This window comes from Chiloscyllium punctatum, chromosome 9 (genome assembly GCF_047496795.1).
Source record: "Chiloscyllium punctatum isolate Juve2018m chromosome 9, sChiPun1.3, whole genome shotgun sequence".
NCBI lineage: Eukaryota > Metazoa > Chordata > Chondrichthyes > Orectolobiformes > Hemiscylliidae > Chiloscyllium > Chiloscyllium punctatum.
In genome coordinates this window covers 29029403-29043088 of record NC_092747.1, presented here as the reverse complement: position 1 = coordinate 29043088, position 13686 = coordinate 29029403, and the positions used below count along the sequence as shown (strand labels likewise).

General features: G+C 41.4%; 1 protein-coding gene across 2 annotated transcripts in view; it reads right to left on the bottom strand.

Annotated features, from left to right (window-relative positions):
• vps36 (vacuolar protein sorting 36 homolog) overlaps window positions 1-13306 on the bottom strand; it is a 58889-nt gene extending 45583 nt beyond the window's left edge. Inside the window, exons 1-3 of one of the 2 annotated variants that reach the window (XM_072577138.1) lie at window positions 13147-13306; window positions 5796-5864; window positions 2686-2828 (exon numbers count right to left, since the gene is read on the bottom strand). In XM_072577138.1, the coding sequence (XP_072433239.1) occupies window positions 2686-2828; window positions 5796-5864; window positions 13147-13242 (308 nt within the window). In that variant the 5' untranslated portion in view covers window positions 13243-13306. The remainder of the gene's footprint in view (window positions 1-2685; window positions 2829-5795; window positions 5865-13146) is intronic. The other variant, XM_072577139.1, reaches the window with a different exon arrangement.
• Window positions 13307-13686: the final 380 nt, after the last annotated feature.

Here is a 13686-nt window from a genome sequence, read left to right as displayed (position 1 = left end):
CAAGAGAAACACGCCATACTATCCTTTTAAGAATGAAAAATATATAAACTTGGTATCTCTTGGGATAAACATTGCCCAAGTTATTATTCCAAATTGAACATAACGTCTCTGAAATTTACAAGTATTTTTCTGGTTTTAATTTCATCCTCTTATCAGCTAGCAATCAATTCATCCAGTTCTATTATATTTTCCAAATGGAAATTTTAAGATTAGATATCGTAGATCACTTTAGATATAGTTAAAGGCTACAGTTATTCTACTGAACTAAATGGCAATTATCAAAATCAGAAACTAGAGGGAGACCATCCATCCAACACAATAATACCACATTTTAGAGTATATTTTTATACCAAACTCTCTGAAGAACAGGAAATACCAGAAAATTAATCCTAAATTTATAGATAAAAGCTTGAACTCATAAGGAAAATCTTAAGAATGAGTTACAGCAATGAAAATGATGGGCCTTCAAACAAATAACTACTCCTTACATATGGTAATTTATCTTGCCTATCATTTTTTATTTGAAGCAATTTATGTTTTATCTCTCCAACCAGCAAGTTTGATGCAAATAATGTCCACTTTACCATGCCACTTCCATACCATTTCAAACATGAACTCTCCATTTAGGCCTTCACCCCATCACCTTGTAATCATCCCCAGGACTCGGTCTGATCAACAGAGCCCTTTGTGGTCAGTAATTCCACAGTCACAGATTTTTTTTCCTTCTCTGTCTCTGCTTTTTTTTGGTCTTGTTTTAAACCCCATTATCATTATGCCATTATATCATCATAATGTCTGGTGTTCCAATATCTATCTGAGTCTAAAGTAGTGTCAAGTGACATTAATCTTCTAATAGCAATTTTTTTGCATCCTATTAGCATATATTTATTTCATGCTTTGCAGATTTCAATTGTAGGCTATTACATTTACAGGAATTGTGTGACCTCACTGAACCCAAATGGATTTTGCAACTAGCAGGAACAGCAACTTTAAAATGGCTAGCCACTACTGTAACGACAACATTGTAGTCTACATACTACACTGGACTCAGTTTGCCAGTCAGCTGCAGATTAAAGGAAGTCTTCACTCGCTCTAATGTCAGTATATTATTGGGACCTGAAATCTCATTAAAACATTGAGAGCTTTGTTTTGATGGCATTTACGATACATGACTCAACTGGTGCCATTTGGCACAACCTTTCCACACTCTGACTGTGCCTATCCCTGTGCAGCACTGCTCTCTGTACCAGAGAGCCTTCATCCACCAAGCTCCAAGACACAGGCTGAAGCTACCGCCCATTCTCGGACATGCTTCGCACACTGCCCCTTGGCCTGGCTGCAGACTAACAGCAAACTCCCAGCAACCAGCACTCACCCATTATGAGAGGCTGCAGTGTCTGCACACCCCTTCCACTGGCTGCCACTGCTGCAAGACCTACCCAGGCACACTGGAGCCGACCCTCCTGCCTGGCTGTAGGGCTCCAACCTACCCCACTAGCTGGCAAAGCACGAGTTAAATCCAAGCTCAGCAGCTGCCTTCGCCTTCCCCACTGGTTTGAGCAAGGTCCATTGCTTCTCAAAAGTTGTTTCATTTCAAGATCTGACTTTCAGGAAAAAAGCAGTCACAACTTTAAAAAGGACTTCCTGCAATTAGATTGGTGCTGTCTGGCATCATCCAGTTTCACAACAGCAGCTTTTGTCACATTTAAATTGTGGTTGGCCCATTAAGCATTAAGTTACAAACATCAGAAAGCTCCCCCGCTCTCTCTAACCCCCTCCCCCCTGCTCCCCCCCAAATGGTCTATGCTGTTCTTGAATTCCCACAGTAACTTCTATCTGTACAGCTATTAAAAGGTTCTTCCCAGGTGCAGAATCAGGGAAAAATTGGCATTAAACCAAAGGAGGAGATGATAGGATGAGTTATCAAATATTTGGTAATACAGATAGTTTTAACATAGCACCTTAAAGGAGATGAAAGGGAAAAGAATTTTAGACTCAAAAATTACAGTTGGAACCCAGACAGCCAAATACATTGGCATCAATTTAGATCCAGGAAAGAAATCAGAAGATGCACCAGAAGCCAGAGTTGGAAGAACACAATGTACTCCAAGGGTCATGGTGCTGGATAAAATGTCAGAAATGTGAGAGAGCCAGGGCTATGAAAAAACTTGAACATAAGAGTAAGAATTTTAAGATTTAATGCATTTTCATGTTTCAGAATTTTCTTGCTTTGTTGCAAGAATGAGTATGAATGTTCTGCACAGATTTTCAAATGCCTTGCCACTTCAAACTCAGTTGTCCTTCTAGCAGGGGAGAAAGATACATTGTTCCTAGACTAAATTCACTGGCTGTTTTGTGAGAACCTAAAGTAATTCTCCATGCATTCTCCCCTATTAATGCCCTTTACCACAGACACCTCCATCCCATACACAGCTGATGTTAGACTTTCATATCCTCCACCATTTCAATACATATTAGTTGCAACAATAATATGTCAGACATTACTGGGTATGAAATTCCAACTTTTGGTCACCTTACAGGGGAAACAAAACAGTCTGGGATTTATAGTTTTGTACCGAAGCAGCCCATTTTCAGCAAAGTTATCAACTTGTGCAATTGCACTCCACAATTTAAAATATTAAAAATAATGATAAGTCAGTTTTTTAAACATCAGCATAACAGGACCTTGGTAAAAGGACAGAGAAGGTGGATTTGTAGAAGTCCAATGTTTCAAAATTATTTTGACTGCAGTCTGACCTTTTTCCTATTCCAGCAGCCTGTTCCTCAAAGAAAATTATCTGTGACAAAGGCAAAGCGATGCAGCAATCCTGTAGGAAAGAAAAGTGATTTAATAGCTAAATCCCAACAGCACTTTTAATCAGGTCATAAGAATAACTTATCTTCAGCATTCCAATGTAATAAATATTAAAATATGGGATGCTAAACGTAAATTTATTACACACCAAAGAGAAATCGGTATATTAAAATACTGGCTATAACATTTCACCAATGTTTTATCTCACTTTGTTCAAGCTTGAGAATTTTATTATTGAATTGTAACCTACGTAGTATAACTAATCCAATTTACAATTAGAACAAATTACAGATGTTACATCTCATTGTTAAAATACACCTGGAATAAAGGAAACACTTCCCATTATGTTTTTCCACACTATTGGCAGTTTGTTATTCTCAAAGTAGTTTATGCCATTTATTGCAGTTTCTCAGGCTATCAATCCTTTCTACATTCTTGTTCCCTCAATACGGACATGTGGCCAGCAAGAATGTTATGCCAGAAGGTTATTTGGGTTAACATAGTCCCTCTCAGAGACCAATGGCCTTTCATCTATTCAATGTTGTGACCACCCATGTGTAATAAGGAGATACTTCTCCCCTCAAAAACATTGTGAATCTGTGGAATTCTCTTTCCCAGAGGTTTGTGGATGCTTAATTGTTCAGTTGGTTTATGGCTGGGATAGACAAGAGTTTTTGTCTCTCAGGGAATTGAGAGACATATGGAGCAGGTGGGAAAGTGGGCGTTGAAGCTGATCATTGTATTGAGAGAGAGAGAAGGCTCCAGTATCCATATGGTTTACTCCTACTCCTATTTCTTACTTTCTTAGATCAGCTTTGGAACCAGAGGTGGAGGGCAGGACAAGAAATGCAAAATTCTGCGATTTGAGGGTGGGCTTGAATCATAATTCCCCAGTATCCTTGGGCTACAAAACTTATATCCATAATTATCTTATTCCCACTAGAAAAAGCTGATTTATTTTTTGAATAAAACATTTCATGATTGTTCATTCAAAATCAATCATAATGTCACCAGTGCTTGACGACTGATTATGGTTCATAGAATCATAGAATCCCTACAGTGTGGAAACAGACCCTTTGGTGCAACAAATCCACACTGACTCTCCGAAAAGTAACCCAGCCAGACCCATTCCCCTACCCTATTATCCTATATTTACTCCTGCCTAATGCAGGATTAGTGGTGCTGGAAGAGCACAACAGTTCAGGCAGCATCCAACGAGCAGCGAAATCGACGTTTCGGGCAAAAGCCCTGAAACGTCGATTTCGCTGCTCGTTGGATGCTGCCTGAACTGCTGTGCTCTTCCAGCACCACTAATCCAGTATTTGGTTTTCAGCATCTGCAGTCATTGTTTTTATCCTGCCTAATGCACCTAACCTGCATATTCCTGAACACCATGGGCAATTTAGCATTGTCAATTCACCTAACGTGCACATGTTTGGATTGTGGGAGGAACCCGGAACACCCGGAGGAATCCCACGCAGACACAGGGAGAATGTGCAAACTCCACACAGATAGTCACCCGAGGCCGGCTCCCTGGTGCTGTGAGGCAGCAGTGCTAACCACTGAACCACCACTGGCTGATTTATTGATTGAGAAGAGATTACATCAATGGAATTACAAATTGTCTTTATTAATATTGTCTAGATGTGTCACAAATCTTACAGTTGATTCTTATTGTAAGAGGCATTCCTGAACTAGTTACCTTAACATGGCAATATCAAAACTCAAATTATACAACTGGTTAAAGCTGGTATCAGAATGGCAGATGCTGAAGCAAACATATATGTTTTCCTTTGGCGTTTGGCTTCAACATCCAGCCAGGTAAAATGGCTTTTATCCAGTTCCATTCTATCAAATGAGGTTGGTCACAGAGTGACCTGAATTCTCCTATTCCTGCATGGTTACCTCGGAAGCCCTGAAGGATCTTTCCAACCCTTCCTCCATTTCTCTTCTCTATGCTATCCGCATCACACATCAGCTCAAAACACAACATTAAGTCCTACATATATGCCAATAACACCCAGCTCCACTTCTTAAAAATCTGTTTCTGATTTCTTGCAGTCCTGCATACAGTCTTCAATGAGCCGTTATTTCTTCAAATTATTGGAAGACCCAAACTATTTTCTCTGTTTCCTGCCACAAATTTTATTCCTCCACCACTCATTTCACTCCTCTCCCTGGCAACCATCTGACACTGAAACAGACCATTTGCAACCTCGGTATTGTATGTGACTTGAAGTTAAGTTCCACGAGCAAAACCACCTGCTTCTCTTTCCATCCCCTGCCTCCCTTCATCTGCTGCTGAAAATCTAGTCCATATCTTTGTTATCCTTGAGATGTGATAATGCTTCGAGTTTCTCCTCAATGGCCTTCCCTCTTTCACCCCTCCATAAATCTGAGATTATCCAAAACTCTCTTGCCCATAGCCCAATGCATACCAAGTACATTTTGACTCTAAGTCCCATTTACTTATCATCATTGTGTTCATTGACTTACCTAGGCTCTCAGCCAGGCAATGCATTGAACTTAAGATTTCTATGCATGTTTTCAATGTTTTTAATGGCCTCATTCCTATTGGGGCCCTGTAACCTTTCAAAATCTCTTCCCTCTTCCAATTTTTGCATATCCCTGATTGCAAATGATCACACATTGGTGGTGGTACTTTCTACTGGCTGGACTCTCTCCCTGGAATTCCATCACTAAGTGTTTCCCCTCAATTTCTTCTTCTTTGAGAAGTTTCTTAAAAGCAACTTCTTTGACCAAGCATTTGGTCACTTTTTCTCATATTGCCTTTTGCATTTTTGTGTCAAATGTTATCTGCTAATGCTCATTGGAATATTTTACTATGTTAAAAGGTGCTATACAAATATGAGTTGGTGTTGATGCACAATCTTTCAGAAGTCAAGTATGACTAACTTAATTAAATGTTGCAACAATTAATGTCAAAATTATTGGTTGAACCAATTTCTAAGTAACTTACATGCTTTTTATGGTCTCTCCATAGTAATCTGTGTGTACTAAGAAGAACAGTCCCCAAGTCAAACTTTGTCTGCAATAGAAAAGTTACATTTAATGAAATTACATCACAGATAGTTTCCACACCACTAGAACAATGGCATTGTTCATTACAAATAAGAATTTGTCAAAGGAGTCAAAGACAAAGAAGGCAAAGTAAGTTGTGCTGGTAATATTACTCCAGAATTTAGAACATTGAACAGTACAGCACAGGAACGGACCCTTCAGCCTACGATGTTGTACTCAACATGATGCCAAATTAAACAAATCCCTTCTGCCTTGCCCTTGGTCCAATTCCTCCACTCCTTGCTTATTCATGTGCTTATCTACAAGTCTCTTAAATGCCCCTGTTGTATCTGCCTCCACTACCACCCAGGAGTGTATTCCACTCCTACCACTGTAAAAAAACCTGCCCCTCACTTCTCCTTTGAACTTACCTCGTCCCAAATCAAATGCATGAGCCCTAGTTTTAGACATTTCAACTCTGGTAAAAAGGTTCTGACAACCCTATCTATGCATCTCATAATTTTATAGACTTCTATCAAGTCCCCCCCTCCGTCTCTGCCATTCCAGAAAAAAAACTGAATTTTTGTAGCACCTCCTTATAATTCATACTCTCTAATCCAAGCAGAGGTTTTCTGCACTCTCTCTAAATGGTCACATCCTTTCTGTAATGTGGCAACCAGAATTGAACACAATACTCTTGGGATTCTCTTCAACCTTACTTGCCAAGATCATTTCATGATTGGATTAGATAAATTTCCTACAGTATGGAAACAGACCCTACGGCCCAACAAGTCCACACCGACCCTCTGAAAAGCAACCCACCCAGACCTATTCCCCTACATTTACCCCTGACTAATGTACCTAACACTATGGGCAACTTAGCATGACCAATTCACCTAACCTGCACATCTTTAGATTGTGGGAGGAAACCAGAGCAAACACACACAGACATGGGAGAATGTGCAAATTTCACACAGACAGTCGCCCAAGGTGGGAACTGAACCTGGGTCCCTGGCCCTGTGAGGCAGCAGTGCTAACCACTGAGCCACCGTGCCACCCTTCTTGCTTTCCTAATTCCCTGCTTGAGTTCCTTACTGCTTTCGTTACATTCCTCATGAGCACTACCTTACATTTGCTTCTTTTTACCTTTAGACTAAATTCATAATCTCCCTCATTAACCAAGGGTCCCTTACCTTACCACCCTTGTCCTTCCTCCTTACTGGGACATGCTGGTCCTGAACTCTCGTCAGCAGGTCTTCAAACAATTCCCATTTGTCAAATTGGACTCGCCTGACAACAACTCCTCCCAATTAACATTCCCTAGCCCCTGTCTAATACTCACGTAATTTGCCCTCCCCCTAGTATCTTGCCACAAGGTCCTGACTTAGCCTTATTCATAGCTATCTTAAAACGTGAGGAGTTGTGATCGTTGTTTCCAAAATGCTCTCATATTGAAAGGTCAGTCACCTGGCCAAGCTCATTAGCTAGTAAATGTCCAGTGTGGTCCCTCTTCTATAGTTGGGCAACCCACATACTGTTTCAAGAAACCCTTTTGGATGCAGTTAACAAATCATGCCCATCTAAGTATCTTACTCTAAGGGAGGGCTGGTCAATAACAAGTCATCCTTAATTACAACTCTGTTTTTATTGCATTTTTTCATAATCTGCCGACATATTTATTCCCCAATTTCTTGGTGGCTGTTTTTGATGGTGGGGGGTGATGGGGGGGCGATGATGGGGGGGGGGCGCGAGGCGACGATGGAGGGGGGGCGACGATGGAGGGGGGGCGACGATGGAGGGGGGGGGCGACGATGGAGGGGGGGGGGGCGACGATGGAGGGGGGGGGGGGCGACGATGGAGGGGGGGGGCGACGATGGAGGGGGGGGGGCGACGATGGAGGGGGGGGCGACGATGGAGGGGGTGATGACGGAGGGGTCGGGGGTGTTGGATGAGTCCCCTACTATGACCTTTCTGACTGCGGATGCAATATTCTCCCCAGTTAGTAATGCATCTCCTCCATGTCTTTTACCTTCCTCTCTAATCCATCTGCAATAACATACCCTGGAATGCTGAGCAGCCAGTCCTGTCCCTCTCAATCAAGTCTCTGATCCAGGCTCTACGCTCATCTGACTGATCCATAATACTCCTTGCATTGAAATATACAGATTTCAGCCCGTTAGTACCACCATTCTCATTTATCTGTCTCTGTCTGTCCTTTCCTTCTAATTTACTGGTCCTAACATGTACCTTCCCCTCAATCCCTCCACTTGCTGACCTGCTTCTCGGCCCTCTGCCACTCAAATTTGGCAATAAAGGAATGGGGTCTGCAGGTACATGGGTCTTCAAGGCATGAGAAGCTGCTTCCAAGTTTTACATTTTAAAAAGCTCACAAAAGGTCTTGAAGAAATGTTTAACTGAATATATGTCATAGTTAAGAGGAGAATTTATATTTTTAGTCAATGTTGATACTCTTTTTTAAGCATTTTCCTCCCCCCCAAAAAAAATATATTGATTCTCATTGCTGTCTCTCAAAGGATATCATATATCACTGTTCACACATTTCCTTTCTTATGCTGAGGCACTCAAAACAGAAAAACACATTTATATAAATACAAAACTTGCTTAAAATAAAAGCTTTGAAAACTGTTTATTTCGAGTCTGTAGGAAAATGTAATGAAACTCTCAAACCTTCACAGGAAGTGGGAACATACCCTTCCAACCTACAATTTCAAAAGGACCTTCAAAGACAGCATTTGTTCAGAACATACAGATTATATTGAAAGCTTTGTGGTCAGATATTCAATTAAAGCCCTGAATGTTTCAAACGGACTGAGGCTAGAATAAAAGATACAACAATCAAACCAATGTATAAATTATACAATGTTATTATGAAATAGTATTTTTGAAATACCTATAGTATTTCAAAACCTTTACAACAGCTTTGTTTAACTTCTCCTTTTGGAAATGGAAATTTCAGGTGGTAGAAACATAGAATATAGGAATGTAAATAGGATATTCAGCCCTTCAAGCCTGCTTCCGGTTCAATGTTATGCTGACCATCCAACTCAATAGTGTTCCTGCTTTCTCCACATATCATTTGATCTGTTTAGTCCTAAACTTATTTCTACATTTTCCTTGAAAGTATTACAAGTTTGACCTCAACAGTTTTCTGTGGCAGAAAAATCCACACGTTCACCACTCTCCAAGTAAAGAAATTCCTTTTCAGCTCAGTTCTAAATGGTTTACCCATATCTCAAGACTGTGACCTCTGGTTCTAGACTCCCTGCATCTACCTTGTCTAATACTATTAGAATTTTATAGGTTTATATCTCTTTTTAAATCTATTTTCTAATCAACCTGGTCAGTGATGTCATTGCACACCTCTGGAACAGGTGGGACTTTAATCCCAGCCTCCTGGTTCAGGGGTAAGGACACTACTACTGAGCCACAAGAACCTTTTATAAGTTTCAATGAGATCCCCTCTCATTTTTCTAAATGAAACGTAATGAAACAGTCCATCAAAATACTCCTTCACACCAAAGCTGCCAATCCTGGTCCAGGATGCCACCTAGTGGCCAGAGTGTGGAATATTCATTCACAGGAATGGGAAAGTCTTAATTGAAAGCTGTGGGCAGACATTAATAGAGTCATAGAGATGTACAGCATAGAAACAGACCCTTTGGTCCATGCCGACCAGATATCCCAACCCAATCTAGTCCCACTTGCCAGCACCCAGCCCATATCCCTCCAAACCCTTCCTATTCATATACCCATCCAAATGCCTCTTAAATGTTGCAATTGTACCAGCCTCCACCACATCCTCTCTGGCAGCTCATTCCATACACGTACCACCCTCTGCGTGAAAAGGTTGCCCCTTAGGTCTCTTATATCTTTCCCCTCTCACCCTAAACCTATGCCCTCTAGGTCTAGACTCCCCAACCCCAGGGAAAATACTTTGTCTATTTATCCTATCCATGCCCCTCATAATTTTGTAAACCTCTATGAGGTCAGCCCTCAGCCTCTGATGCTTCAGGGAGAACAGCCCCAACCTGTTCAGCCTCTCCCTGTAGCTCAGATCCTCCAACCCTGGCAACATTCTTGTAAATCCTTTCTGAATCCTTTCAAGTTTCACAACATCTTTCCAATAGGAAAGAGACCAGAAATGCACGCAATATTCCAACAGTGGCCTAACCAATGTCCTGTACAGCCGCAACATGACCTCCCAATTCCTGTACTCAATACTCTGACCAATAAAGGAAAGCATACCAAACGCCTTCGTCACTATCCTATCTACCTGCGGCTCCACTTTCAAGGAGCTATGAACCTGCACTCCAAGGTCTCTTTGTTCAGCAACACTCCCTAGGACCTTACCATTAAGTGTATAAGTCCTGCTAAGATTTGCTTTCCCAAAATGCAGCGCCTCTCATTTATCTGAATTAAATTATTTTTAGGTCTAGATACAATTAATATTGCTTCACCCACAGGCAGGTTTGACAATTGATGACAGTTCATATATTGTTAAACTTATAATAAACAAATACATTAATTTTAGAACAGGAAGTCATGAAGGTAACAGGGTTGTGCTTTATTTTATAATTATACAACAAGAACTATCATATTTTAAATTTGAACAGCTAAGAGAATGACTCTCACTTTATTTGGAAAGGTGGCATGCACAGATATACTTTTTTTGTCAAGGTGGGAGAATATCTATGCTAGTTGTCACCAGTAAACATTCCTCTGCCCCTTTAGGTGTCTGCTTATTGCAGAATTGGGCAGCACGGTGGCTCAGTGGTTAGCACTGCTGCCTCTCAGTGCCAGGGACCTGGGTTCAATTCCCACCTCGGGCAACTGTCTGTGTGGAGTTTGCACATTCTTCCAGTGTCTGCATGGGTTACCTCCTGCAGTCCAAAGCTGTGCAGGTTAGGCGAATTGGCCATGCTAAATTGCCTGTGATGTTAGGTGCATTAGTTAGGGGAATGGGTCTGGGTGGGTTGCTCTTTGGAGGGTCAGTTTGGACTTGTTGGGCAGAAGGGCCTGTTTCCACACTGTAGGAAATCTAATCTAATCATATACAGAGATCTAGGAGTAAGCTATATTTCACAACTCCAGCAATGGAGGTGAGTGAAATAAGGCGAAAAGAAACATATGATTCCAGGGCAGAGACACTTTGTTTTGCATCCTTATCTAGGCTACAGTCAAAGATGCAATGTCTAGGAAGGTATAAGTACTATTGCTGAAAAGTAACAACTGCGAATAAAGGTTTTATCCAACTGTTTCTTTTAAATAACATCGCTATTTTGATTATTGATGATAAAAAGATATTTGTCAAAGCTTTTCATCTTGCACTCATGATGACAATTTGTAAGAATATTAAAGGAAAAAATTATACTGCATGAAAGGAGAGTGCTGATTGGTTGACAGGTATATTCATAACTCAGCATCCAACATTAGAGATTATTCTGTAATTGAACTGCAGTTGCCAGATAAGGTTGAGTGTGTAAAGAATTAGGGGTTTAGCAACTTAAGGGTTGTCAGTGGAGCTCAACGTGTGCTGCGCTTGTGTGTAGATGAGACCATGTTAATATACTGGGCCTGCTCTTTCCACACAGGTGGAACACATACCATGCTTGTTTCAACATAACAAAAGAGGTGACAGCCATTTGCTGGTTCATATGTCAGGGTAATTTCTCAGGGCACAATTTAATTAAAGTCTAGCAGTTAACTGTCAATCATCAATATTCGGTATATTTCCCTATGACAACACCTCTACCAATCAGAACCTACTTGCCAACCAACCAGCATTTCCCTTTCATGCAGGAAAATACTCGTTTTCCCAACAAATTGGTATTCTTGTGAATTCTCCCGATGAAGACAAAATGGAAAGCTTTCATAGAATCACCTACAGTGCAGAGAGAGGCCATTCAGCCCATCGAGCCCACACCAACCTCCCAAAGAGCATCCCACCCCCAACTCATCCCATTACGCTATCGCCATAACCCTGCATTTCCCACAGTCAATTCACCTAACCTGCACATCTTTGGACTATGAAGGAAACCAGAGTACCTACAGGAAACCCATGCAGATGTGGGAAGACGCCCGAGGCTGGAATTGTACCCGGATCCCTGGCGCTGTGACCTTAGTAGCGCTAAATACTAAGCCATTATATCATTTTCTTTTAAAGCAGTACTCAACTTCTGCACTCCAATGACTGTTGTTATTTTACTTCCTTTAACTTTCTGAAGGGAATTGGATCTCCTATCCTGGATATTGAAGTAAAGTAAATTTAAAGTATTTTGTTATGCATCACATAGCTCAGGTAAGAAAGTCTTTATCCCAAATTCCAATGTATTTTCCTACTTGTCACAAATACATTCAGAACCCTTTAAATACAAAATTAAATTAGCTTTACAAAAAAAAAATCTGTCAGAATCTAACAGGTTTATACTGGAGTTCTGGGAAGTTTTTTTTGCAACCAACAGCACGAACATCTAAGACCAGAGTAAAGTAGCTTTTTTTTCTAGCTGCTGATTTAAGTTAGGCAACTTCATTGCTGCCTCCAAGGACATCCTTCCCACTGACAGAAAAGCATGGGAGCTAGCAATGGTGTTTCTTTTGTTTTTTTGTATTAAAGACTAGATCTAGGGAGAGTGACCAAATAAGAAAACACTCTGAAATGGACATTCAAAGTATGGTGTCTAGCTTCTGGGAATTGGTGGGCACAAGTACGGATCTCCATGGAGAATTGACCATCAGCGCTGGTACATCAGCAATTGGTGAGGGTATGCCATACGAAATATAGACATAACCCAAGCACATCCTCTCTCTCTCTCTCAATGTCACAAGTTGTGCTGTCACTACTGACTTTACAAGAAGGTGAACCTGCAGCCAGGGTGTGCGACGGACGAATTGCCCCACTGTGGCTGCAGGTCTAACCAAATCTGGCAGTTTCAGTCCTATTCTTTCATGGACTGTGGGTCAACAAGAAAAAATTTCTAATTTGGTGACAGTGACACCACCACCCAAAACATTTCCCGCAAAGATGCTGCAGTGCTGTGCCATATAACCCCCTTTCGATGGTAACAAATGCAGGTTTAATTTTAAAAGGAGCTGGAATTTAATGTGTTTTTTCTTAATTGACAGTTCAGCCAGTTCAGGCCTGCCCTGAAAGTGCTAACACACAGGAATGGTTGGGCTCTCCCTCCGACTCCCCCCACAGTCACAGCTCCAGCTGAGGCTGCACCCATTGAGAGGGACCAAAAGGCCTAACTATGCCTGAAACTCGCCTCTCAGCTCGGCTTAATTTTTACCTTGTCGTCACCGTCATACAAGCGAACTCCGCGCTGCTGTATCACCAGGGTCTCGTTAATTTCCAACAGTCCGCTCGCCCACACGAACCGGTCCATCACCGTCCCCGGAGCGACTAACACCGGCTCACTTCCTGGAGCAGCGGCACCCACGACACTCCCACCTGCTGGACACCCGACCTTACTACAGCAAGCCACACCATTAGTCAGTGGAACCACAGTACAAGACCCACCTGCTCCAGAAGTGTGTAATAATATCTCTGAACTGATTGATTAGGAAATATCTACACCACTATCCTAACTTACTCAAATTTAAAGATCGTTTTTCTATTTTCCTGAAAACAGAAAACTGATGGGTGATCTAACAGAGGTCTTTAAAATGATTAAAGGCATTTAAGAGGGTATTGGATGTGCAAACGTATGGGAAAAAGCAGGGGATTGGCGCTAGGTAATATTCGCTTGAACAGCCAGTGCTGGCAGTGATAGGCTGAATGGCCTTCTTTTTCACTGTAACAATTCTACTATTCTGTTTTATTAGAGTGG